This window comes from Orycteropus afer, unplaced genomic scaffold (genome assembly GCF_000298275.1).
Source record: "Orycteropus afer afer isolate SDZICR_OR568_19922 unplaced genomic scaffold, OryAfe1.0 scaffold00098, whole genome shotgun sequence".
In the NCBI taxonomy this organism is placed as follows: Eukaryota; Metazoa; Chordata; class Mammalia; order Tubulidentata; family Orycteropodidae; genus Orycteropus; species Orycteropus afer.
Window position 1 is genome coordinate 7,190,586 of NW_006921685.1, and position 25,928 is coordinate 7,216,513.

The 25,928-nt window shown below is 39.5% G+C and overlaps 1 protein-coding gene across 1 annotated transcript in view; it reads left to right on the forward strand.

The window, feature by feature from the left end:
* The window catches only part of SLC4A4 (solute carrier family 4 member 4), a 508,661-nt gene that overhangs the window by 306,447 nt on the left and 176,286 nt on the right, over positions 1–25,928 (forward strand). The window contains exons 7-8 of the mRNA XM_007942789.2: positions 6,792–6,949; positions 12,791–12,878. Of these exons, the coding sequence (XP_007940980.1) occupies positions 6,792–6,949; positions 12,791–12,878 (246 nt within the window). The remainder of the gene's footprint in view (positions 1–6,791; positions 6,950–12,790; positions 12,879–25,928) is intronic.

Here is a 25,928-nt window from a genome sequence, read left to right on the forward strand (position 1 = left end):
GAGACACTATAGGAACCAGGGACTTGGGACTGGGGCTGGAAACCCAGCAATCCTCTTTTTCATGCATTTTCCCTCCTAGTTTTGTCTGTTTTAGTACTGACCTCATTCTGTCCTACTGGATAGTCCTGAGATAATCCCTTTCAACATGGTAGGGAACAACTCTGGGGGAAAAGGAGGCCACTGATTTTTACACATTCAAATATCAATTCTCTGGAAGGGTTTTGTCACTGCTTGGGTCATGCATCCATCCTTTGGACCAATCCTTGTCGTCAGGAGAGGAGTTTACTAAGATTGGTCATATCTGTCTTTTGTGGCATGCTGGGATGTGCAGAACTTGTTACTTTTAAGAAAGGAGTTAGGAAAGCTTATTGGGAAGGGAAGAAATAATAACCACCATTCATTCATTCAACTAATGTTTATTGAACTTCTATTTGTACCAGACATTCATCTAGGAATTAAGGATATAACACTGAACGAAATAAATGGATGTATACCTTTATAGAATTTATATTCCAGTAAGGAGAGAGATAATAAAGAAATAAATAAACCACATGCATGTTTGTAATAAATAAAAAGAAGAAAAAATATAGTAAGTATTTTTGAGAAGAAGAAAGATTGAAATTCTAGCTAAGGTTGTCAGGGAAAACCTCACTGAGAAGGTGATTTCTGAATAATGATCCAAAAGAAGTGAGGGATGGAGCCAATCAGACATTCCGTTCACAGGTATAAAGCATTGAGGTGAGGGTGTAACTAGTGTGCTTGAAGACAGGTGTGAAGGCTGAAGTGGCGGGCCTGGATAGGACTAGGAGACAGTAGTAGGAACTAAGTCGGGAGTTATTATTGTCTGGAGAGATAACAATACTGGGGCTTGTAAATAGTTACAAAGACATTGGCCTCACTCTTAGTGAAATGCTGCCCTCAGAGGGTTTTGAGGAGAGGAGTGATATTATCTGACTCCTGATTTGACTGCTCTAGCTGCTGTCATGAATATACTCAAGGCAAAGGAAGAAGCAGGGAACCAGCCAAGAGGACAACTGCATATATTGGACAGAGATGATGGTAACATGGACCACGTTGGTGGCAATGATGGTGGTGATATATAGTTACTTTGTATATAGATCCAACAAGATTTATGGATAGAGTAGACATGAGTATAAGAGAAGAATTGAAGACAGCAGCAAGGTTTTCATCATGACCATTGGAAGAGTGGAGTCACTATTAACTAGATGGGGAAGGTTGTAGGAAAAGCTAGTTTGGGGGTAGTCTCAGTTTTGGACATGTGAAGTTTGAAATGCTTAATAGACATCTACACAGAAATGTTACTATTATTAGGTCTGGAGTTTAGGGGAGAGGTCCCAGCTGAAGATATAAATTTGTGAATCATCAACATATTGTTGTTAGGTTACATTGAATTGGTTCCAATTCACAGCGAACCTGTCTGTGTACAACAGAACAAAGCACTGCCCAGTCCTGCACCATCCTCACAATCGTTGCTATGTTTGAACCCATTGTTGCAGCCACTGTAGCAATCCATCTCAATGAGAATTTTCCTTTTTTTCACTGACTGTCTACTTTACCCAGTACAATGTCCTTCTCCAGAGAATGGTCCCTCCTGATAACATGTCCAGAGTGTGTGAGACTAAGTTGCACTGTTCTTGCTTCTAAGGAATATTCTGGCTATACTTCACCCAAGACAGATTTGTTTGTTCTTCTGGAAGCCCATGATAAATTAAATATTCTTCTCCAAAACCATAATTTAATGCAATCAATTCTTCTTCAGTTTTCTTTGTTCATTGTCCAGTTTTCACATGCATATGAGGTGATTAAAAATACTATGGCTTGGGTCAGGCACACCTTAGTCCTCAAAGTGACATCTTTGCATTTTAATACTTGAAAGAGGTCGTTGTAGCAGATTTGTCCAATTCAGTATGCCATTTTATTTTCTTACTGTGATTTGGGTGAAAGTTCACAGAGCAAATTCATTTTCATTGGAGAGTTCATACACATTTTGTTTCATGACATTGATTGCTATCTCACAATGTAATAGCTCTCTTCCTACTTCCTCCCTGTTGTTACTTTTTCCTTGTGTTCTTCTTTCCTATGCATTCTTGCCCTCTGAGCTGTCTCCCTCTGTAAATGCTGCCCTTCAGATCTCCCATGGTTGATCGTTCTAAGGAGTGTATCTACCTGGTACAACTGTTCATCTTGTAGGCTTGTTTATTGTTTGACTGGAAGCCATAGGAGTGAGTTCTATTCCAGGTCTGAAAGGTGACTAGGGGACATAGTCTCAGGGGTTTCACCAGTCTCTATCAGACCAGTAAGCCTGGTCTTTTTTTATGTCACTTGATTTCTTGACTGATACTTCCATGGGCATTGATTGTGGATCCAAGTAAAATAAAATCCTTGACAACATCAATATTTTCTGATGTTGCTTAGTGGTCCAGTTGAGAGGATTTCTTTCCTTTTTGTTGAGGAGTAATCAACACTGAAAGCTGTAGCCTTTGTCTTAATCAGTAAGTGCTTCAGGTCCTCTTCTCTTTCAACAAGCAAGGTTGTGTCATCTGCATATTGCAGGTTGTTAATGAGTCTTCTTTCAATCCTGATGCTGTGTTATTCTTTGTATAGTCCAGTTTTTCAGATTATTTGCTCAGCATACAGAAATGGTAACAAATATAAATTCTGATTAAAATGAATCATAGTGTGTCTTTACAGTTACCTTTCTTGAGCACATATGGAATGCAATTTCTTTCATATAGCTCTAAGAATATACTTCTACCTTTACAATATGAGCACAGTAATCTCAATAAGTAGGTAGCATTGTGTAAGTAATATATTTTATGGAAGTCTGGTAGCATAGTGCCTAAGACACTTGACTGCTAACCAGAAGGCTGTCAGTTCAAACCCACTAGCCATTCCTCGGAAGGAAGGTTGGGCAATCAACTTCCATAGCGATACCACCTCGGAAACCCAAGGAGAGGTCGCTATGAGTCGAGTCTGACTCGACGGCACATAACAACAACATATAATTAAATGTGGGGTATTCTGCAAAGACACAGTTATTAGGTTCTAGATTAAGCTGTAAAATCTCTTAAGTTTTCTGGCCTTTTGTTCTGCTTTTAAGACTACAGAGTCTATTCCTTCTATTCTTAATATTTATCATAGTTCATTTATGTACAAAATAGGTGTGTGGTAAAATGGAGATGAATTATCCTTACCTTCAAGAAACTGGGGGAAAAGACTAAAACTTTGAGAAAAGCATGATTCAGAAATGAGCACTTCTGGAGTTCCAGTGAAGTAGGTGAGATAAAGGTTTGTTCTTAGTTCTGAAGGATGTTTAGAAAAGGTAATTAAGAAAGGACAATTTTTTATAGTAAATGTGAGGGTCTAGGCGCATAACACAAGAAAGATTATGATCAGATCATCTGTCTAACTAGAGCAAAGAGTCTGCTGGAAAGAATGGGAAGTAAAATCAGGTTATTATAAAACTTAGTATTTGATGCTGGTAATTGGAACACTCTGGAAAGAGTTTGAGGAACATTATTCTATCAATGATATTTTGTAAAAAAAAAAAAAAATTCAGAAGCCCCTGTTGATATGGCTATACCTCATACTCTCCAATGTTAATAGAGAACAATTTGTTATTACAACTTACTCAGACAATAATAACAGCTTTAGAAGCTAAGCTTTTAGACCCTTCTCCTGGTTGTGCTATTCACATCTGTAAACCAAAAACCTGTTGCCATCAAGTTGATTTTGACTCATAGTGATCCTGTAGGAAAAGGTAGAACTGCCTTACAGGGTTTTCAAGGCTGTAAGCTTTATGGAACTAGACTGCCACATCTTTATCCTGTGGAGCGGCTACCAAAAAAACCCAAACTCAGTGCCGTCAAGTCAGATCCAACTTGACCCCTCCTTGGGTTTCCAAGGTGGTATCACCATGGAGGTAGATTGCCCAACCTTCCTTCCTAGAGGAGTGGCTGGTGGGTTTGAACCTCCAGCCTTCTGGTTAGCAGTCAGATACCTTAGGCACAATGCCACCAGAGGTCCCTGTGGAGCAGCTAGTGGGTTCAAACTGCTGATCTTTCAGTTAGCATCCCAGTGCTTAACCACTGTGCAACTAGGGCTCCTCTCAATAAAGATTATATCCTTGGAAGCCCTATGGGCAGTTCTGCTCTATCCTATAGGGTCACTATGAGTTAGAATCAACTCTATGGGAGTGCGTGGTATGGTGATCTACACAGGAGTCTTTCGATTAGCAGCTGAGTGGTTAACCACTGTGCCATCGGCACTCCCTTGTCACATCCACAGCATGTAAAATAATTCTTTTTAACATTAGCATTTCTTGGAGATTAGTGGCATAAACTTTGGCAAATTCCCTTACTGCTTAGAAGTAGTCATGTTCCTAGTATCTAAGAATACATACCCTGCCTTTGCTTTCTTGTTGGTTACCTTTGAAATCTCAGCCCTAATATCCCTGCTTATTGCCTCATGGCTTTCTTCTTATATATAGTCTAAATAATTAAAAATTCTATAAAGTTACTACTGAGAGTGATGATAATTGAGGGATCAGTTCTCACGTCACTTATTTTCCCTAAGAACTCTTAAAATGTACATAGAAAATAAAACATTGACATAACTTTTTATAATGGGGAAAATTGGGTTATGCTTACCACTTCTCGTCTCAACAATAATCCATCACAGAAAAGTTTATTGATACTTTCCCACTTGATTTATATTGGAGAATAATATGTATTAGAAGTCTGTATGTTTTGTATGATACTGCAAAATCATTATCTGGATGCTTCTACTATTGTTGGATTTTTTTTTTTTTTTCTTGAGTTGTAGAAGATGTTTCTCACTCTCTGAAGGATGCTTCAGCAATACTATTTGAAGTGGGAGTTGAGGGGGGAATGAAAAGGAAAGAATAACACCTACAATATAAACTTTCAAAGTGACTATGTTACACAACCACAACTGGGACAACTTCTTTATACCTTCTCCTCTCTGTTCAAACCTTCCCACACCTCCCTACTCTTCCTCACCATCAGCTAATGAACTCAGTTTGTATTTTACCACAAAAATCAAAGTTCTCTGAAAGTCTCATCTTTACTCCACCAAATCTCACAGACTACCTGCATCTGTATCTCCATAGTTTACCCCTTTTTTAGGCTTGATACAATCTGGGTTCCCATCTAAAGCTAGATACCCTTCTGTGATGTGAATGTTGTCCCTTCTTGGTAGTTCACAGTCTCTACTTCTGCAGTTATCCCCATCTTTCCTGCAGCAGCGGTTTTCCTCCACTGGGTCGTTCTCATCAAGATTCCAAAATATAGTATCTCCCTTTTTTTTTTTTAAATAACTTGTATGGTTATTTAAATTGTATTGTCTCCTCGTTCTTCTGCTTCTCTTGGTAGCAACATTTCTCAAATTTATTATCTCTACTCCCTATCTCCACTTTCTTACCTCTCTTTACTCAGTATACTGGTGTCCATTGCAACAGCTGTTTTCAAGATTACCCACCCCTTCCATCCTGCCAAATCCATTGGACCACTCTTAGCTCTCATCTTATATGAACTTTCAGCAACTTTTGATTCAGTTGACTACTTTCTCCTTAGGAGCGCTGGTAGCATAGTGGCTAAGGCACTTGACTGCTAACCAGAAGGCTGGTGGTTCAAACCCACTAGCCACTCCTCAGAAGGAAGATAGGGCAATCTACTTCCGTAGCGATAAACCCAAGGAGGGGTCGCTATGAGTCAGATCCGACTTGATGGCACATAACAACAACAACTCTTTCCTTAATGAATTCTTCCTTCAGCTGGATTTTGTGGTTGTACTCAATCCTGGTTTCCTTCCTGTCACCCTCTTTCTCAGGGTCCTCTGCCAACATTTCCTTCTATTACTATAAAAGTTAGAGTAGCTCAGGGCTTCGAGCTTGTCTCGCTTCTTAAACTACACTCACTGTCAGAGTTATGACATCTTGTTCCTTGGCATTGAATACTCTTACATAGTTTTATCCCCCAAATTTATGTCTGCCTACTCCACCTTTGAAATTGGATTTCAGGTAGGCAATTTGTGTCTAAGACATCCCAAATTCCTTACCATGAGCTTTGAGGCCTTTACAATCTGGCCATTGCTCACATATACAGCTTTCTTTGCTGCTGTTTTCTCTCATTTTCTCCTTCAGCTCTTGCTCTACTTGCAGTTCTTACTGCTCCTCTAACTGCCAAATTCCTCCCTTTTTTGGATTTTCCTAGAATGTTCTTTTGCCCACATATTTGCATGGCATGTTCTGTCATTCAAAATTCAAATGTATTTCTTTAGAGAACTTCCCTGACCACCTGAAATTACCCCCTTACCTGTTTTATTTATTTATTTATTTCCTTCTTAGCATTTACTACTACCTGAAAAATTTTATTTCTCTCCTACTGGAATATAAGCCCAAGGAGAACATGGAATTATTTTATCCATCCTTATATTTCTAGGCTTCGATCAGTGATTGGCTTAGAGTAGATGCTCAATAAGTGTTTATTGAATAAGTGAATAAATAAAGGCATGGAGTCATTATAGACATTGTTTTCTATGTAAACCATGATATTATGCCCTCAATATTCTTGTTACAAGGTATGGGAAAGTTTATTATAATAGCATGAAAAGTGCTAGTAGAAAAATGCCTAGCTAGGACCTGTTGCATGCAGACTTATAAAGGAAGTTCCCATGAATGATACAAGAGATGCCCCTTTTTAGTCCTCTTTCTGTAAATGCATTGTGTTCTTATGACTCCCTTCATACAGCTGAAGAACAAATTCATGAAGAAACTTCCACGTGACGCAGAAGCTTCCAATGTGCTTGTTGGGGAGGTTGACTTCTTGGACACTCCTTTCATTGCCTTTGTTCGACTGCAGCAAGCTGTCATGCTGGGTGCCCTGACTGAAGTTCCTGTGCCTACGAGGTAAGCTGCTCCCTGACCTGTTGTGTTCTATGGTTACAGAACAAGGTGGTTCTATAGTGTGGTTGTGGCAAAATCTCTCCCATAGCTGAAAGAATCAAGGTGATTAGGATATAACCAATTCCAGCATGTAGGAGAGATATAATCTGAAGTAATGACTTAGTCTGACTTTTTATGCTATCAAATTACTTGGTGTTTGTATAATAGTAGTAACAACAACAAAAATAACAATTATAATAATTTATTGGGCAATGTACTAGTTTCTTCTTATGGATTATTTTATTTAAACCCACAATAATATTTTAAAGTACTAACTATAGGTATCTGGATCTTACCTATAAATAAACTGCATCTACAGGCTTAGGTAACTTTTCCAAGGTAAATGGTTCAGATGATTTAATTTGCTCTGTTTTATCAGAAAATTGGTAGTGGATACTTATTCACACACATGTATATACACACGCATACATAAAGATTTATTAAGCTTTCATGCTTAAACTTTCATGCCTTCCTGTTATGTGTTATACCACAATAATTTTTTATTTTAAAAAAAGCATATTATGGTTATATTATAATCATGCATTTTTTCAAATTGTTCATAGACCATGTATTTAATTTATTTCACTTAGATATATGCAGATATTTGCTAATATGAAAATACAATGGCCAAACTGAAGTTTTAAGGCTCTGCCGTCCTTATTTCAAAAATAGATTACAGCTCCTTGAGCTTCATGTATTTTCCAAACATTTCCCCAAAGGCTTTAAATAGTTTTAAATATTTCCACATGACAACATTTTCACAACATTTATATAGACGAATAGTAAGAGCTCTCAGCAGCAGGGTGACAAAGAGACAGCACTGTCTGTACTTTGTAGAGTAATCTGTTTTTCAGTTTCCCCATGTGAGCAAGGGGCTGTGCATTCTCCCTGGGAACCTCAGACTATCCGAACGTGAAAACCTACAGTGAAAATAGGTGCAGTGTTTGTTTTGAGCCAGGTTAGGAGAAAATTTCCTTAGAGCCTCCTAACTCACAGATTATAGGCCATTCTTCCTGATCATACATGCATTTCCTTCCCCAATTTTTAAATTTTTTAGGGCTTAAAACAGGAATAATACATGGGCAATTACTAGACAAATAGTTTGGCAAAGGAGATGATCATTGCTTAGTCATTTAATGGGATATTATGACTTGTGTTTTCTGTAACTTAGATTTTTACTTGAAAACATTCCAGTAGAGTCTTGCAGTTCTATCAGAATAATCACCTGGTGAACAGCTGACTCAGAGAATGGCTCAAGTCCAGCTCATGTGCCCCTATCATTTTATTTATGTTTCTTTGGACTAACTTTACTGGATCTTGAAAGAAAAAAAATAAGGGTTCCAAACCAGTTCATATTGGTTCAGTCATGGCTCATGCAGAGAAATCAGAACAGAACTGAATTTGTTAAAAGGGGTGTGCTGGAACCAGAACAGGAAAAATTATGAGTCAAAGCCCCAGAATGAGAGACTCGCAAGAGGTGTAGTGCGCCCTTTCAGGAGCCTGATGTGGTAGAGTGGATCATTGCCAGGATTGTGGAGAGCAACACACATTCAAAGTGGTACGGTTGCTGCCATCTTTCAGTCAGACACCATTGTTTCCAAGGACTAAGTAGGGAGATTTGGTTGCTAGGAACATACAGATGCCCTTGTTTTCTAAGAGGGAGGTTAAGTTTCTAGCAGAGTGTCAACCCATACTTTTTCCCATTCCAGTTATCATTCTGGTACACCCACGTTTTTCAAATTTGGGTTTGTTCAGTTTCACTTCAACTGCCATGAGTGAACTAGAAAGAACTGGTTTAAAGCCCTGAAAAAAAAGTGCTGAAGAGTGTTGAAGAAAATTGCTTGTACGTTTTCATTTTTACTTGAGAAGTTACAAATTAAAAAAAGAAAATGTTTTAAAAGGCTTTTTATTTTACAATAATATGAGCTCAGTTGATTAGCAAATCATGCCCATTCTTGTGTCCCTCTGTCTAGTCTTACCATCTGCTTTTGTCTGGCTGATTCTCCTTTTCCTTCTGTACCAGAGGGGTGCTAGTCTAGAGGTGAAATACAGCATCATTTGAATTCACAGAAGAAGCCAAGCATTTCAAGGGAATGTAATTCAGTAATACCATAAAACTATTTTAGGGCAATAATCCAAACAATATATCCTTGCATGTTAAAAGTTTCCAAGGAAATAGTTTTATCTATTTGCTGTTCCAGCCAGTGCACACTGTAATCATTGAGTAGGAGTCTCATTAGCTTGTGTGTGTGTGTGTGTGTGTGTGTGAGAGAGAGAGAGAGAGAGAGAGAGAGAGAGAGAGAATATGTGTGTAATGTGGGGCCATTTACAATGGCTGCATCCTGTGAAATCCAATAAAGGAAATCCCATGAGGAATGTGGTAGTCATTGTGAAGAACTGCCTCTGCATTTGACAGTATGCTTTAATGTACATGCTAGTGTGCTGTACTAAAGGGAGGCTGGAAAAGTCTGTTTTTGTACATATTGTTTATTGTGGTACTTCCTTCTAAAGGGGAAAGAAAGTTATATACTTATGCTTATTATTCTTATTACTATTATTAGTCAACAGTATTATTACACACCTTTTAGGAAGTGTGGCTCTAACACCACTTTGTTGTGCAGAATGCACAAGGTTTTTCATTTTATTCTGTTATTTGGTTGATCTGTGTTAGTTTCCCATTTGCACTTCAACTGCTATCAACTGGATGTCTGTCTGTCTACTGAGAGCCCTCTTGCTGTTCATTTGGAAGCACACGCTGTGTCTCTATTCCTTTATCTTTGGTGACTTTGTTGTTGTTGTTGTTATGTGCCGTCGAGTCAGACCCAACTCATGACTTGGTAGGATGCATTAATGATTTTCCTAGCATGTTGCAGGCACTTTGCTTGCTGTCCTCTTGTATTCACACCTTATATACTCACATGTACTTGAGCTATGGAAGGGATAAATACTATTATTCCCATTTTATAGTTTCAACATGGAAGGAAAGGAAAGGTTCACTCTCAATGCTGGAAACAGAACTGTAGATTTCGAACTGTGAGGGTGGACTTTTAGGGAAGACTGAAGGATCTACCAAGGAGCTCTGGTGGTATAGTGCTTAAGGCATTTGACTGCTAACCAGAAGGTTGGCGGTTCAAACCTACCAGCCACTCCATGGAAGAAAGACTGGGCAATCAACTTCCATAAAGATTTACTGCCTTGGACACCCAATCCAGGTCACTATGAGTTGTAATTGACTCAATGGAAGTGAGTTTTATTTATTTATTTATTTTAAGGATATATCTAGAATGGGTTGAAGTAAAATATTTTAATTTTACTATGAGGAATAATAAAATCCAAGATCAATTTTTCCTTTTTTGATCTTGATTTGCACATATAGAGCAAATAATTTCTCAGTGAACTCTATTCCTTTTGGGGAAAAAACAAAACAAAACAAAACGACAAGAATGTTTGCCCTTCCAGTATCACTGTAGGTTAATATTATTGATAATGATTTGTCTAATAGAAGTACTTTTTGCCTAAAGGAAGACGTTTCTGCTTAATTGTCAAACCTACCCCCACAAAAAAAAAAATAAAATAAATAGAATCATTAGCAGAATTGAGAAGGAGGTGCTGCTAGTCCATTTCTACCACGTCTTCCAGTCTGACAGCTAGCTGCTGTTTACTGCATGTAATATAGTTATGGTGGGTTAGGGTACTCTTGAATCTATTCTGGAAGCTATAGTTTAGCCACATTTTCCAAAGCAGCTAAATATGAATAATGGCTTATTTGATTCAGTGTTTTGAGAGGAAGGAGTAAAGGATTGATACATGCTGAGTTTATTCTAGAAATAGCTGTGATATATCAGGAAGGAAGGGGGTGCACATCTTTTATGAAAAGATTGAGTGGTTTAGGAAGGCTGGTTCCTTTTCTGATATTATGCTCTGTTTTTGCCTATAATTATTTTGTGAATGTGAGTATAGTCCATTGGTTCCGGACATGGATCATCCGGTACTTGTTTTTGTTGTGGAGAATGCTAGAGGCATCATCTCCATGCATAATTAGTTGTACAAAAAAGCTCACAAAAGCAAGAGGGCCTCATGAAGATTCTTGAGACAACTTGGCACTACTAAAAATTCTGTGACTTATATCTAGTAGGAGTTGAATAAAAAGAACTCAGTAACATAAATTAACTTTTTTCTGGGCTATCAACATTGGGCTGTGCCCTTCCCAGCACACAAATGTGATGCTTACTCTAATTTGTTAATAAAGAAAAAAGCTTCTAGTTAAAAATAACATCTGTCCATTGACAAAAAACAGCTTTGGACATGAAAGGAGTTTTCAGTACATTATAAAAGGTGCCTTTGGCAGGATGTACTTCTATCATAAAAGTTGTAACAGCTTTCCCTTCTTTGAGGGTTAAAGGGGAGAGAACATATTTCCAGCAGAGGCAATATCAACTTGCTAGCTTGTTCTGTGCTGTTAGTTTTCCCAGATCTCTCTTCCTCCTTTCAATGATGTAGTCCAAAGTGGTGTTGCTTCTAGTTGCTCTTGAGTTGATTCTGATTCACAGTGACCTCTGCACAGAGTGGAACTGGTCCCTAGGTTTTCATGGCTGTGCCCTTTTAGAGAGGATACCAGCCCAGTCTACGAGGTGCCTCTGGGTGGGTTTGAACCACCAATATTTTGGCGAATAGTTGATTGATAACTGTTAGTGCTCTCCAAGTACTCCTGCACTCTGAATTATAGGGTTCTTAAGTAGCTCTGATAGCACAGTGGTTAAGGTATTCATCTGCTAACCAAAAGGTCAGCAGTTTGAACCCACCAGCTGTTCTGTGGGAAAAGGATGAGGTAGCCTGGTTCTGTAAAGATTTACAACCTTGGAAAACCGTATGGGGCAGTTCTACTCTGTCCTATAGAGTTACCACAAGTCAGAATTAGCTGGTGGCCATGGGTTTTAAGGGTCTCTATTCTACAGATGAAGTTTTTCACTAATGGTGATGTTTCCTGTTGCTTTATAATGGCCACATTCCCTCTCTATATCATTTTAAGGAGGTGGCTTACTGCATTGTTCCTGCCTAGAGTGTTACGTAATATGAAAAATTGAGCTGATATGTAACTGTGATCAGTGAGGGAATCCTTCCAGTATGATAAGAGGTGAACTTCAGTGGGGATGAGCTCATTATTGCATGCTTCCCGACCTACTTGCTGTGCAGCAATGCCTTGTGCATTATCACAAAAACAAGTTTACATAGGAAAGTGGAGACAACCACAAAATAATTTTGACTGTCTGTAAATGATGATTTATTTTGAATTTACCTCATATTTCTTTTTCCTTACTTTGACTGTAAGCATGTGGCTCACTTGTAGAGGACTTGGTTTTTACTGCCTCCCAGTCATTTCTGACCAGAAAAATTTCTTAAAAGTATGCAAACATTCATTTGTCACTACTTATATTGGGTAAGGGAAAGTCCAAGAAATCTGAAGATGTATTAAGTCTTTTTAGTTATTGTTCTTGATGATTTTTCTCCAAAGATTTTGAATTTTCAAAGATGCTCCCAAAAGAACATTTAAGAAAGAAAAAGTTTACAATTCATAAAGTGAACCTTTCCCCTCACTAAAGAAGTTTCTCAGGTTTCCCATTTTAAATTCTCCTTTGCCTCCAAATAAATAATTTGTGTTTCCCAAGAATGTGACAGAGGATTCTTTGTATTACTAATAATATTATCATAGTTTAAAGATGAATTCTAGTCCTATTTTTCTTTAATGAACTAAGGTAAACATTTCTCAGTTTATATTGAGTCTTTGCTTCTTTCCTTTTCCATTAGGTTCTTGTTCATTCTCTTAGGTCCTAAGGGGAAAGCCAAATCCTACCATGAGATTGGCAGAGCCATTGCTACCTTGATGTCTGATGAGGTATGGAACTGATAAGATGGGGATCTGTGAATGTCCTGCTTATGCTGTTTTTGTACCATGAATTGGATGTTATAATTTATTCAGTTCAAATAACGGGGTTGCCGAGACTTCCCCCACCCACCCACCCAGTAATACAGGGCACAGTAGTTTGTGGCAAATGAGCTGACTTCTATAGAGTTTTCAGTTAGTAAAGTAAGTCCACTGCCATCGAGTTGATTCCCACTCATAGCAACCCCCATTGGGTTTCCAAGGCTGTAAATCTTTATGGAAGTAGATTGCCTCATCTTCCTCCCATGAAGCCCTGGATGGATTTGAACTGTCAACCTTGTGGTTAGTAGCCAGATTCCTTTAGCATCAGATTCCAAACTCTGTGTTGGAATAAAACATATTTTCCATTCTTTTTATTAAAATGCTTAAATTCTAGAACTGATGTATGTTAAATAGTTCTAAAAAGTTCAAGTTGACTACATTAACTTAAACTTTTTCTCTTAAAATATTTAATATATTCATTCTGGGAATTCAAGTCACCATGTTCCATATTGTTTCAGATATGTTGGATTCTGTATAAAAATAATACGTAATAAAATGTGTAATATGTTTCTTCTTAGGTATCAGAAATTACGTGTTTTATGATTTTCTTATTTTGTGGGAAAGAATAATAGAAACACTAAAATGCATTAGCAATCATTGCTGCAAGGTATCTAGTACTTTGGATTATATCTTTACTAAAATCCTCACAGCTGAACCAATAAGCAACATCATGATAAATAGACAAATATGGAAATTGTCAAGAGTTTAATTTTACTTGAATCCACAATCAAAGCCTATGCAAAAAGCAGTCAAGAAATCAAAGGATGTATTCCATCAGGCAAATCTGTTGCAGAAGACCTCTTTAAAGTGTCAAAGACAAAAATGTCACTGAAGACTAATGTGTACCTGGCCCAAGCCATGGTATTTTCACTTGCCTCATAACCACTGGAAAGCTGGACAATGAGTAAGGAAGACTGCACAACAATTGATGCATTTGAATTATGGTGTTGGTGAAGAATAGTAAATGTACTGTGGATTGCCAACAGAACAAACAAATATGTCTTGGAAGAGGTATAGACAGAATGCTTCTTAGAAGCGAGAATGGCCAGACTTTGTCTCTTGTACTTTGGCCATGATGTTATCAGGAGGGGCCAGTACCTAGAGAAGGATATCATGCTTGGTAGAGGGTCAGCTCAAAAGAGGAAGACTCTCAACAAGATGTATTGAGACAGTGGCTGCAGTAAGGAGCTCAAGCATGGCAACAATTGTGAGCATGACCCAGGACCAGTGAATGCTTCCTTCTGTTGTACATAAGGTCATTATAAGTTGGAACCAACTCAATGACAACTAGCAATAACAATGACAAATCTAATAACAGTTTAAATGTTGTTACACTCATTTTAGATGTGGTAAAACTCAGAACTAGTCTCATAATAGAAGAAATAGTGTTAGAATACAAAATCACTGATTTAGGTTTCTGTGTCTTTCTAATTTAGTTATTTTTCCAATATTTTTGCTTGATTTGCCAGTTTCTACACATTAAGTGGAGAAAAGAGCACTTTTCTCCTTAGATGTAGAAATTTGATGGTTACTTAAATGGTTATATTCTCCTATGACTGAGAGTGCTAAAGAATAGCTACGTTTTTAATTTTTTTTTTTCCATCTTGTTGGGACTAAGCATCTCAGTGAGTTTATATGTAAATGTATATGTATATGTGTATTTATATATATGTATAAATATGTGTGTGTTTATATATGTGTGTGTGCATGTGTGTGTGTGTGTGTATGGGAGCACTGGTGGCGTAGTGCCTAAGGCACTTGACTGCTACCCAGAAGGCTGGCAGTTCAAACCCACCAGCCACTCCTCGGTAGGAAGATTGGGCAATCTACTTCCACAGTGATACCTCCTCAGAAACCCAAGGAGGGGTCACTGTGAGTAAGATCTGACTCGATGGCAGTGTGTTTGGTTTGGCTTATATATATGTATAAATTCTTCCTCCTATAATGTACACACTTGAGAAGAACACACTTGGCACTTCTCAAGCTGAAACAACTGAAGAAAAAAATTCAAGTCTCATGTCTTCAAGCAATATTGTAGGATTCTATGGGCAGAATATTGAACAATGCAGGAAGCAGCAAAAGAAGACAAGGATTACATAAAAGCATCATACCAAAAAAGAATTGGTTGATATTCAGCCATTTTAGGAGGTAGCTGTGTTAGACTGGATTCTCTAGAGAAGCAAAACCAGTAAAGCTTATATATATGGAGAGAGAGAAAGAGAAATTTATCGTAGGAAAATAGCTCACACACTTATAGAAGCTGGCAAGTCTCAAGTTCTTGGATCAAACGTCAAGCTGCAGGCTTTTCCTGACTCATGCAGCTGCAGGGACTAACGAGCTCAAGGTTGGCAGGCAGTACACTGGCTGTTGACTCCAACGAATGATGAATACAAGATCTCCAGGCCAAGTGGTGGATTGTTTGCTCTCGGACAGTTGTAGGCAGGACAACAGAATCCCGATCCACAGAAGAGGATCTCTTTTCCCAGGATGTCCATAAATATACTGGAAGTGGGCCACACCCCTAGGGAAAGTCCCTTTCAATGGATTGGCTGTGCAAAACATACACATCTGATCCCATCATTGGAAAAAACCACAATACAATTGCTTAAACCCCACAGAATTGTGGTCCAGCCAAGTTGACACACAGCTCCGACCATCACAGTCCGCCCCTTATCAACTTGGGCGTTGTACACATCTTCTTAACCATATATAATCACTAAATAAGGACGATTATAAAGTCATTTTTTCACCTAACATGATATGCTAACACATGTACAACTGAAATGCATTAACCTTATTTACATTTCATAGCTCATAACAGAAGAAAACAAAAATATTTGATGCACATATACAATGAAGAAATATAACAATCACAGTCTTCATTTCTGCAGCTGGTCACATGGTTATAGCTGATATTCAGAGCTACCTGTATTTCTCTTGCCCTCAGCAAGCACCTTAGCTGGTCGTGGTTCTTTGCCTGGTGGGGTGACCTAAACCTTCATTCCTGAAGGGTCTGGGCAGTCATATCAGAATTGGGCCACTGTAATTTTCCATTGACTTTAATCAGGGGGCACGGTAGTACTAAGAGACGTCCTAAAGATTCTTCTGTATTCCAGACATATTCTTCTTTACCTCCATTATGTAATGTCAATCCAATTTCCCCTTGGTAATCAGAATCTGTCACACCAAATAGTACCATAATGGCCTTATTTGTCTGTTGATCCAGAGGCATGAGGAAGCCAAAATGGCTGGGTGGCATTCTAAATTTCCAGTTCAATGCAATCAGTATTGTGTCTCCAGGTGGGAGTGTTCCTCCCTTTGGGACTAAGATCTCCAGACCTGCAAAGCATAGGGTAGCAGGGACAGGAAGCAAAAATTTTTTGAGTGGGTCACTAGGGGTAATAGTGAGAGGTACCACTCCCGTTTCCACCCCTTGGTTCCTGGACCCATAAATCCTGGCTATTGGAGAAACAGCAACATATATTAGATGCTGGTTTAGAGCATATACAGCCCCCTGGAGAACATTGCCCCAACCCTTCAAGATATTGCCACCAAGCTGGCACCATAATTGTGTTTTTAGTAGGCCATTTCATCGTTCTGTCAAGCCAGCTACTTCAGGATGATGGGGAACATGGTAAGACCAGAGAATTCCATGTGCATAGGCCTATTGCCACACTTCTTTTGTTGTGAAGTGAGTCTCTTGATCTGAAGCAATGCTGTGTGGGATAACATGATGGTGGATAAGGCATTCTGTAAGTCCATGGATGGTAGTTTTGGCAGAAGAATTGCATGCAGGGAAGGCCAATCCATATCCAGAATAAGTATCTATTTCAATAAGAGCAAAATGCTGTCCTTTCCATGATGGAAGTGGTCCAGTGTAATCAACCTGTCACCACATTGCTGGCTGATCACCCCGAGGAATGGTTCCATATTGCGGACTCAGTGGTGGTCTCTGCTGCTGGCAGATTGGGCACTCAGCAGTTACAGTAGCCAAATCAGCCTTGGTAAGTAGGAGTCCATGTTGCTGAGCCCATGCATAACCTCCATCCCTGCCACCATGGCCACTTTGTTCATGAGCCCATTGAGCAATGGCAGGAGTAGGTGGGGCAAAAGGATGGCTGGTTTCCACTGAACGTGTCATCCTATCAACCTGATTGTTAAAATCTTCCTCTGCTGAGGTCAATTTTTGTTGGGAATTCACATGAGACACAAATGTCTTTACTCCTTTGGCCCATTCAGAGAGGTCTGTACACATATCTCTTCCCCATATATCCTTTGTCACCAATTTTCCAGTCATGCTCATTCCAAGTCCCAGGCCATCCAGCCAAGCCATTAGCCACAGCCCATGAATCCATATATATAATTGCACATCTGGCCATTTCTTATTCCATGCAAAGTGAACAGCCATATGCATGGCTCAAATTTCTACCCATTGGGAGGATTTCCCTTCACCACTGTCCTTCAAGGAAGTCCCAGAAAGGGGCTACAGTGCTATTGCTGTCCACTTTCACGCAGAACCATCTGTAAACCAATCACAAGTTTTCTCTTCCTCAGTCAACTGATCATAAGGAACTCCCCATGAGACCATAGGTGCAGACTGAGAGAGGGAAGGTAATGTGACTGGAGTGGAGACTATAGGCATTTGGGCCACTTCCTCATGCAACTTACTTGTGCCTTCAGGTCTTGCTCAAGCCCAATCTCTGATATGCTACTTCATTTAATGATGGAGTGCTACTGTGGACGTCCAACTTTATGACTCTGTGGGTCTGACAACACCCTGTTCATGATGGGCAGCTCAGGCCTCATGGTGACTTTGTGGTCTGTGGTTAGGCATTCAGTCTCCACTAAAGCCCAGTAACAAGATAAAAGCTGTTTCTCAAAAGGAGAGGAGTTATCTGCAGAGGATGGCAGGGCTTTGCTCCAAAGCCCAAGGGTCTGCATTGCAATTCACCAATAGGGACTTGCCAAAGACTCCAAACAGTGTCTCTATCTACTACAGAATCTTCAAGCACCATTGGATCAGCTGGATCATATGGCCCATGTGGCAGAGCAGCCTGCATGGCAGCCTTAACCTGTTGCAGGGCCTTCTGTTGTTCTGGGCCCCACTGAAAACTAGCAGCTTTCCAAGTCACTTGATAAATAAGTTGAAGCACAACACACCCAAATGAGGGATATGTTGCCTCCAAAATCCAAAGAGGCCCACCAGACATTGTGCTGCCTTTTTAGTTGTGGCGGAAGCCAGATACAATAACTTATCTTTCACTTTAGTAGGAATATCTTGACATGCCCCACACCATTGGACCCCTAGAAATTTCACTGAGGTGGAAGGTGCCTGAATTTTTGTTGGGTAATTTGCCAACCTCTAGCACGCATATGTCTCACCAATAAGTCTAGAGTCATCGATACTTCTTCTTTACTAGGTCCAATCAGCATAATGTCATCAATATAATGGGCCAGGGTGATGTCTTGTGGAAGGGAAAGGAGATCAAGATCCCTACCGACTAAATTATGACATAGTGCTGGGGGGTTGATATACCCTTGAAGAAGTACTGTCAAAGTATAATGTTGGGCTTGCCAGCTGAAGGCAAACTGCTTCTGATGGTCCTTTGAAATTGATATTGAGAAAAAGGCATTGTCCAGATCAATAGCTGCATATCAAGTACCAGTAGATGTACTAATTTGGCCAAGCAATGAAACCACATCAGGAACAGCGGCTGTAATTGGAGTCACCACCTGATTAAATTTGTGATAATCTACTGTCATTCTCCAAGATCCATGATTTTTGCACAAACCAAATAGGCAAATTTAATGGGGATGTGGTGGGAATCACCACCCCTGCATCCTTCAAGTCCTGATGGTGGCAGTAATCTCTGAAACCCCTCCAGGGATGCAGTATTGCTTTTGATTTTACTATTTTTGTAGGTAGAGGCAGTTCTAATGGCTTCCACTTGGCTTTTCCTACCATAATAACGCTTACTCCAGGTGTCAGGGACCCAATGTGGGAATGCTGCCAATTGCTCAGTATATCTGTTCCAATTATGCATTTTGGAACTGGGGAAATCACTACAGGATGGGTTCAGGGACCCACTGGAGCCACTTTGAGATGCACCTTAGCTAATAACTTGACCTCCATATACCCCCACTCTGACTGTGGCCCACAATGACACTTTGAGTCTCCTGGAATTAGTGTCAGTTCAGAGCCATTGTCCAGTAATCCCTGAAAAGTCTGACTATTTCCTTTTCCCCAATGAACAATCAGTCTTGTAAAAGGCCTCAGATCCCTTTGGGGAAGGATGGGAGAAAGATTGATATACATTTTTGGCAATGTAATGTGATCCTTCCTCAAGGGGACACAGCCTCCCCTTCATTCAAGGGGTTGTGGGTCTGTAAACTGACTCAAGTCTGAGAATTGATTGAGAGGCTATGACTCTGTATTCTGGCGATTCAATCTAGGCTGCTGTTCACATGACCTAGAATTCTTCTGTCTGTAGAGATCAAGTAAATATTTATTAGGTTTGCCATGTATTTCACTACTAGGAACACCATGACTAAGTAGCCAATGCCATAATACCACATGAGTCAGAGTATTCTGATTACTTTTCTGACTCTGCTGTCCATTATGATAACCTCGCCTACCTTGCGTTTGTGGATTAACTGCTGCTCCTTGGGCCCTATTACCATAGGGTCTGATCAGCCCCATCATAGTTAAGTGTCTTAGTTCAATTAGGGCAGTTCCCACTGTCAAATCTGGCTTACATAAAATAGCAATCACAGCAGTCTTCAAGGATGGTGGGACTCCCTTCCAAATTTGTTCCTCACCATACTGGTGAAAGGCATGTCCTCTGGACTCTCCATTTCTGGCTCTACGGGTCTAATCTGATAAATCCATTCTAACAGGCCAATTTCCCTAAGCCTCTGGATACCTTCTTCTACATCATACCAAGGCAGGTCTGGTACTTCAACTTGACTTAAGGTAGGCCACCGCATAATCCATGCTTCAGTAAGCCAACCAAATAAACTATTAGATCCTTTCCTAACCTCTCTAGCTGAAACATTGAATGAAGGATTTGTATTTAATGGGCCTAAATCAATAAACTCAGACTGATCCATTGTTACATTCCTTGTACCATTATCTCACACCCTCAGTATCCATTCCCATACATATTCTCCAGGTTTCTGTCTGTACATGTTAGCAAAATCAAGTAGGTCTCTTCGGGTGTAGCATACTACCTCCTCAGTCACACTTTGTATTTCAGCTTTTAGGGCTTGCTTGCACTTAACTTTAGTTATAGGTCTAGCAGCAATAATGGGTGGTTGGGGAAGTTCCTGAGAACATTCAGCAATGTCTTCCATGGCCTCTGCCTCAGCCAGTGACCCATCAGGAACAGTTGGGTTGAGGGGATAATGGTTTTACAGTAATCCCTTCAGATGGGAGGGATTCAACAGAATTTATAGGCTCTGTATCATGATCTTCCTGACTATCTGTCCATATGTCCCCATTCCAGGTTTCAGGATCCCATTTTTTCCCAATCAATGTCCTCACATTATCTTGAGACACCATTCTGGGTTGATAATTTAATTGGCGTTGTAATTCAGCCACCCTTACAGTAAGACTCTGGGTTTGGTTTTCGGCAATATCAGCTCTGTTACTAGAAGAAATAAGGCTTTTTTCAGAGCACAACTGGAAACATTGAGGTCTTTTATGGTGCACTTGAGCTGTGACTCAGCAGCCCTGAGCTCATCTTGCTCTTTCCCCACTTTGTCTAGTGTAAGTGAGACCTACCAACCAGCTTCCTTATACTCCTCATGCTGTGAAAATTTCAGAAAAGAATCAAATATAGAATCACCCAGAGCCTCACTTCTCACAATACTTGATCTGTTGGTGGTGCTATTTTGCATATTAATGTTGCCACCTCATAGCATGGATTAGCAGGACCCTCTTTACTAAGAGAGGCAGGGTCACTAGTGTCTTTATGATTAATCACATTGGAGAACCAATTTAGGAAGTCCATTCTTATGATTTTGTCTCTTTAGAACCACTCCTGGTACCAAATGTGTTAGACTAGGTTCTCTAGAGAAGCAAAACCAGTAAACCTTATATAGAGAGAGAGAGAGAAAGAGAAATTTATCTTAGGAAAATGGCTCACACACTTATAGAAGCTGGCAGGGCCCATGTTCTTGGATCAGACGTCAAGCTGAAGGCTTTTCCCGACCCATGCAGCTGCAGGGGCTAACGAGCTCAAGGTTGGCAGGTAGTTTACTGGGTGTTGACTCCAATGAATGATGAATCCGGGATCTCCAGAACAATTGTAGGCAGCACAACAGAATACTGATGCACAAAAGAGTGTCTCTTTTCCCAGGATGTCCATAAATATACTGGAAACAGGCCACATCCCTAGGGAAACTCCCTTTCAATGGATTTACTGCTCAAAATATATACATCTGATCCCATCATTGGAACAATCCACATCACAATTGCTTAAAACAAGCAGAATTGTGGTCCAGCCAAGGTGACACACAGCTCCAACTTTCACAGTAGCATGTGATCAAGAACTGGTTGTATTGAAGGAAGAATGCAAAGATGTGCTGAGGGCATTGGCCATAAATGAGGCTCCAGGAATCGGCAGAATACTAGTTGAGATGTTTCAACAAATAGATGCAATGCTGGAGGTACCCACTTGTCTATGCCAAGAAATTTGGAAGATCTCTACCTGGCCAACACACAGGAAGAGATCCATATTTGTGCCCATTCCAAAGAAAGATGATCCAGCAGAATGTGGAAATTATTGAAAAATACCATTAATATCACATGCAAATAAGTTTTGCTGAAGATAATTCAAAATTGGTTGCAGTATATCAACAAGGAACTGCAAAAAATTCAAGCTGGAAATAGAAGAGGACATGGAATGAGGGATATTATTGTTTATGTTAGATAGATCTTGTTTGAAAGCAAAGTGTATCAAAAGATGTTTACTTATGTTTTATTGACCAAGGCACTTGACTGTGTGGATCATAACAAATTATGGATAACATTGTGAAGATTGGGAATTCCAGAATAGTTAATTGTGTTCAGGGGGAACCTGTACATAGACCAAGAAGGAATCCTTGGAGCAGAACAAAGGGATGCTACATTGTTTAAAATCAGGAACAGTGTGTGTCAAAGTTGTATCCCTTCATCATACTTATTCAATCTGTATCTGAGCATATAATCCAAGAACTTGGATTATATGAAGAAGATTGCAGCATCAGGATTATAAGAAGTCTCATTAACCACCTAAGATATGTAGGTGACACAACCTTGCTTGATGAAAGTGAAGAGGACTTGAAACACTTTCAGATGAAGATCAAAGACTCTAGCCTTTAGTATGGAACACAATTCAAAATAAAGAAAACAAAAATCTTCACAACTGGAACAATAAGCAACATCATGATAAACAGTGAAAATATTGAAATTGTCAGGAATTTAATTTTACTTGGATCCACAGTCAACATCTATGGAAGCTTCAGTCAAGGGATCAAAAGACTTATTGGATTGAGAAAATCTGTTGCAAAAGCCTCTTTAAAGTGTTAAAAGCAAAGATGTCACTTTGATAACTTAGGGGCACCCAATACAAACTATGGTAATTCAGTTTTCTCATACACTTGAAAATCTGGGCAATTAATAAAGAAAAGTGAAGAAGAATTGATGCCTTTGAATTATGGTGTTGGTGAATATATTTAATATACCATGGACTGCCAAAAGGAACTCTGGCGGTGGAGTGAGTAAGAAGATCACTGGTTCAAACTCACCAGGTACTTCATGGGAGGAAGATGAGGCAGTATACTTCTGTAAAGATTATAGGCTTGGAAACCCAATGGGGGCTGCTATGAGTTGGAATGGACTTGATGGCAGTTATTTAGGTTTTGGACTTTGGCCAAGAAAATAAACAAATCTCTCTTGGTAGAAGTACAGTGAGAATGCGCCTTAGAAGAAGATGGTGAGGCTTAGTCTCACATACTTTGGATATGTTGTCAAGAATGACTGGTCCCTGGACAAGGACATCAAGCATGATAAAGTAGAGGGTCAGCAAAAAAGAGGAAGACATCTAATGAGGTGGATTGACACAGTGGCTGCAATAGTGGACTTAAATGTAGTAACCGTTTGAGGATGATGCAGGATTGAGCAGTGTTTCATTCTGTTGTACAAAAGTTCCCTATGAGTTGGAACTGACTCAATGGCACCTAACAACAACATGATATATCAGTTAGCAGTGCATTAAGTTGAAAGGAAATCTATAGTGGTTTAAATAATTTTGAGTTTATTTTTCTCACATAAAAAGACATTCGGAAGTAGGTGGTTGCTAAGGTTGTTTTAATATAAATGCTTAATCATAAATCAAGAACCAAGGCTCCTGCTTCATGATCTTAAGATTGGTATTGTGGTTGCCCCCAGGCCTTACATCTGTTCAAGGGCGAAAGAGAGCAAGGGAGAAAGAGAGGGTAAAAGGACATTAGTTTGTCTCTTTCATCAGGTATTCTAACACTTTCCCAGGCAATCTTTTTTTTTTTTTTTTTTAATACAGGAATTCCTTGAGTTATGAACTTGTGATTTATGGACAACTTCCACTTTCCCTTTATTGTTATGTAAATTTGCCCTAATTTAGAAACTATTGAATCAACCCCTACTCTTAACAATTTCTTCATCATAATCACCTTCATTTGCTGCACATGCAGGTTTTAAATCACTGAAAAGTCTTTGAGTCTTGTCTTGCATTAAAGTAAAGCTAAATAAGAACCATATGCATCTCTGGTCTGACTTACCTACAAATTCTTAAAGACACAGTTAGGATTGGCTCTTGCTCCCTTTCACACTCCCAAAGACTGCATGTATCTCAGTGGTCAAAAATGTCAATCCCCATTTGCACATGAGTCTGGGAAAGTAACAGATTATCCAGTCTCTGGTAGCATAGTGGCTAAGACACTTGCCTGCTAACCAGACGGCTGGCGGTTCAAACCCACCAGCCACTCCTTGGAAGGAAGGTTGGGCAATCCTACTTCCATTAGTGATACTGCCTTGGAAACCCAAGGAGGGGTCGCTATGAGTTGGGTTTGACTCGACGGCACATAACAACAACAACAACAACAACATGGTGAGAGGAGATGTCCTCATAATGCAATGGTTAAAGCACTGAATAGCTAACTGTAAAGACTGACCATTCAAAAGTACCAGTAGCTGTGCACCAGAAAGTTATGTCAATTTGCTTCCTTAAAAACTTACTGCATAGGAGAATACAAGATCAGCATACAAAAATCAGTTGGATTCCTCTATAATTGCTAAGAGATTGCTGGAAAAGAAATAAGGAAATAAGTACCATTTCCAACAATAATAATAATAAATCAAACTCATTGCCAACTCATAGCGATCCCTCCTTGGGTTTCCAAGGTGGTATCTCTACGGAAGTAGATTGCCCAGTCTCCCTTCTCAGGAGTGGCTGGTGGGTTTGAACTGCCAGCCTCTGGTTAGCAGTCAGATGCCTTAGGCATTACACCACCAGAGCTTCTACTATTTACAATAGCTACCAAAAATAAAATTTGTTGGGAATAAATCCAACCAGGGACACAAAAGACCTGTACAAAGAAAACTACAAAAGACTACTTCAAGAAACCATAAGACATCTACATAAATGGAAGACCATACCATGCTCATGGATAGGAAGATTGAACACTGTGAAAATGTAAATTCTACTCAAAGTAATTTATACATTCAATGCAATCCCAAACCAGATCCCATCAACATTCTTTAAGGATATGGAAAAACCAATCACTAACTTTATATGGGAAGGAAAGAGACCTTGGATAAGCAAAGCACTATTGAAAAAGAAGAACAAAGTAGGAGGTCTCATATTCCTGGATTTCAAAACCTACCATAAAGCCACAGTAGTCAAAACTGCTTGGTACTGGTACAATGACAGACACATAGACCAATGGAATAGAACTGAGAACCCAGAAATATGGTCAGCTGATCTTTGACAAAGGGCCGAAATCCATTAAATGGGGAAGAGTTTTTCTGTTTGACAAAATTGGATATCCATTTGCAGAAAAATGAAACAAGATCTGTACCTCACACCATACACAAAAACAAACTCCAGATGGATCAAAGACTTAAATGTGAAACCTAAAGCTATAAAGTTCCTCAAGGAAAATGTAGGGGCAAATTTAGGAGCCCTAACAACAACTGGTAGCATAGTGGCTAAGGCACTTGACTGCTAACCAGAAGGCTGGCGGTTCAAACCCACCAGCCACTCCTCGGAAGGAAGGTTGGGCAATCCTACTTCCATAGTGATACTGCCTCGGAAACCCAAGGAGGGGTCGCTATGAGTCAGGGCTGACTCAACGGCACATAACAACAATAACAACAACAACAACAATGTATGGCATAAATAGACTATCAAGGATAACCCAAAAAGCACAAACAGCAGAAGATAAACTAGATGAATACAAAACAATGAAATGCACTACCATTGAATCAGATCTGACTCATAGCAGCCCCTCCTTGGGTTTCTGAGATGGTATCACTATGGAAGTAGATTGACCAACCTTCCTTCTGAGGAGTGGCTGGTGGGTTTGAACCACTAGTCTTCTGGTTGGCAGTCAGATGCTTCCCAAGTGGATGAATGGGACCTTCCAAAAATTAAATTTTTGTGTGCTTCCAAAGAATTCTCCAAAAGAGTCAAAAAAGAACCTACAGATTGGGAAAAAAATATTTAGCAATGGCATATCTGACAAGGGACTTATCTCTAGAATTTATAGAAAACCCTATCACCTCAACAACAAAAAGACAAATAATCCAATTGAAAAATAGGCTGAAGACATGAATAGACAAAGTGGATATTCAGGTGGCCAACAAACACATGAAGAAATGCTCATGATCATTAGCCATTAGAGAGATGCAAATCAAAACAACAATGAGATACCATCTTG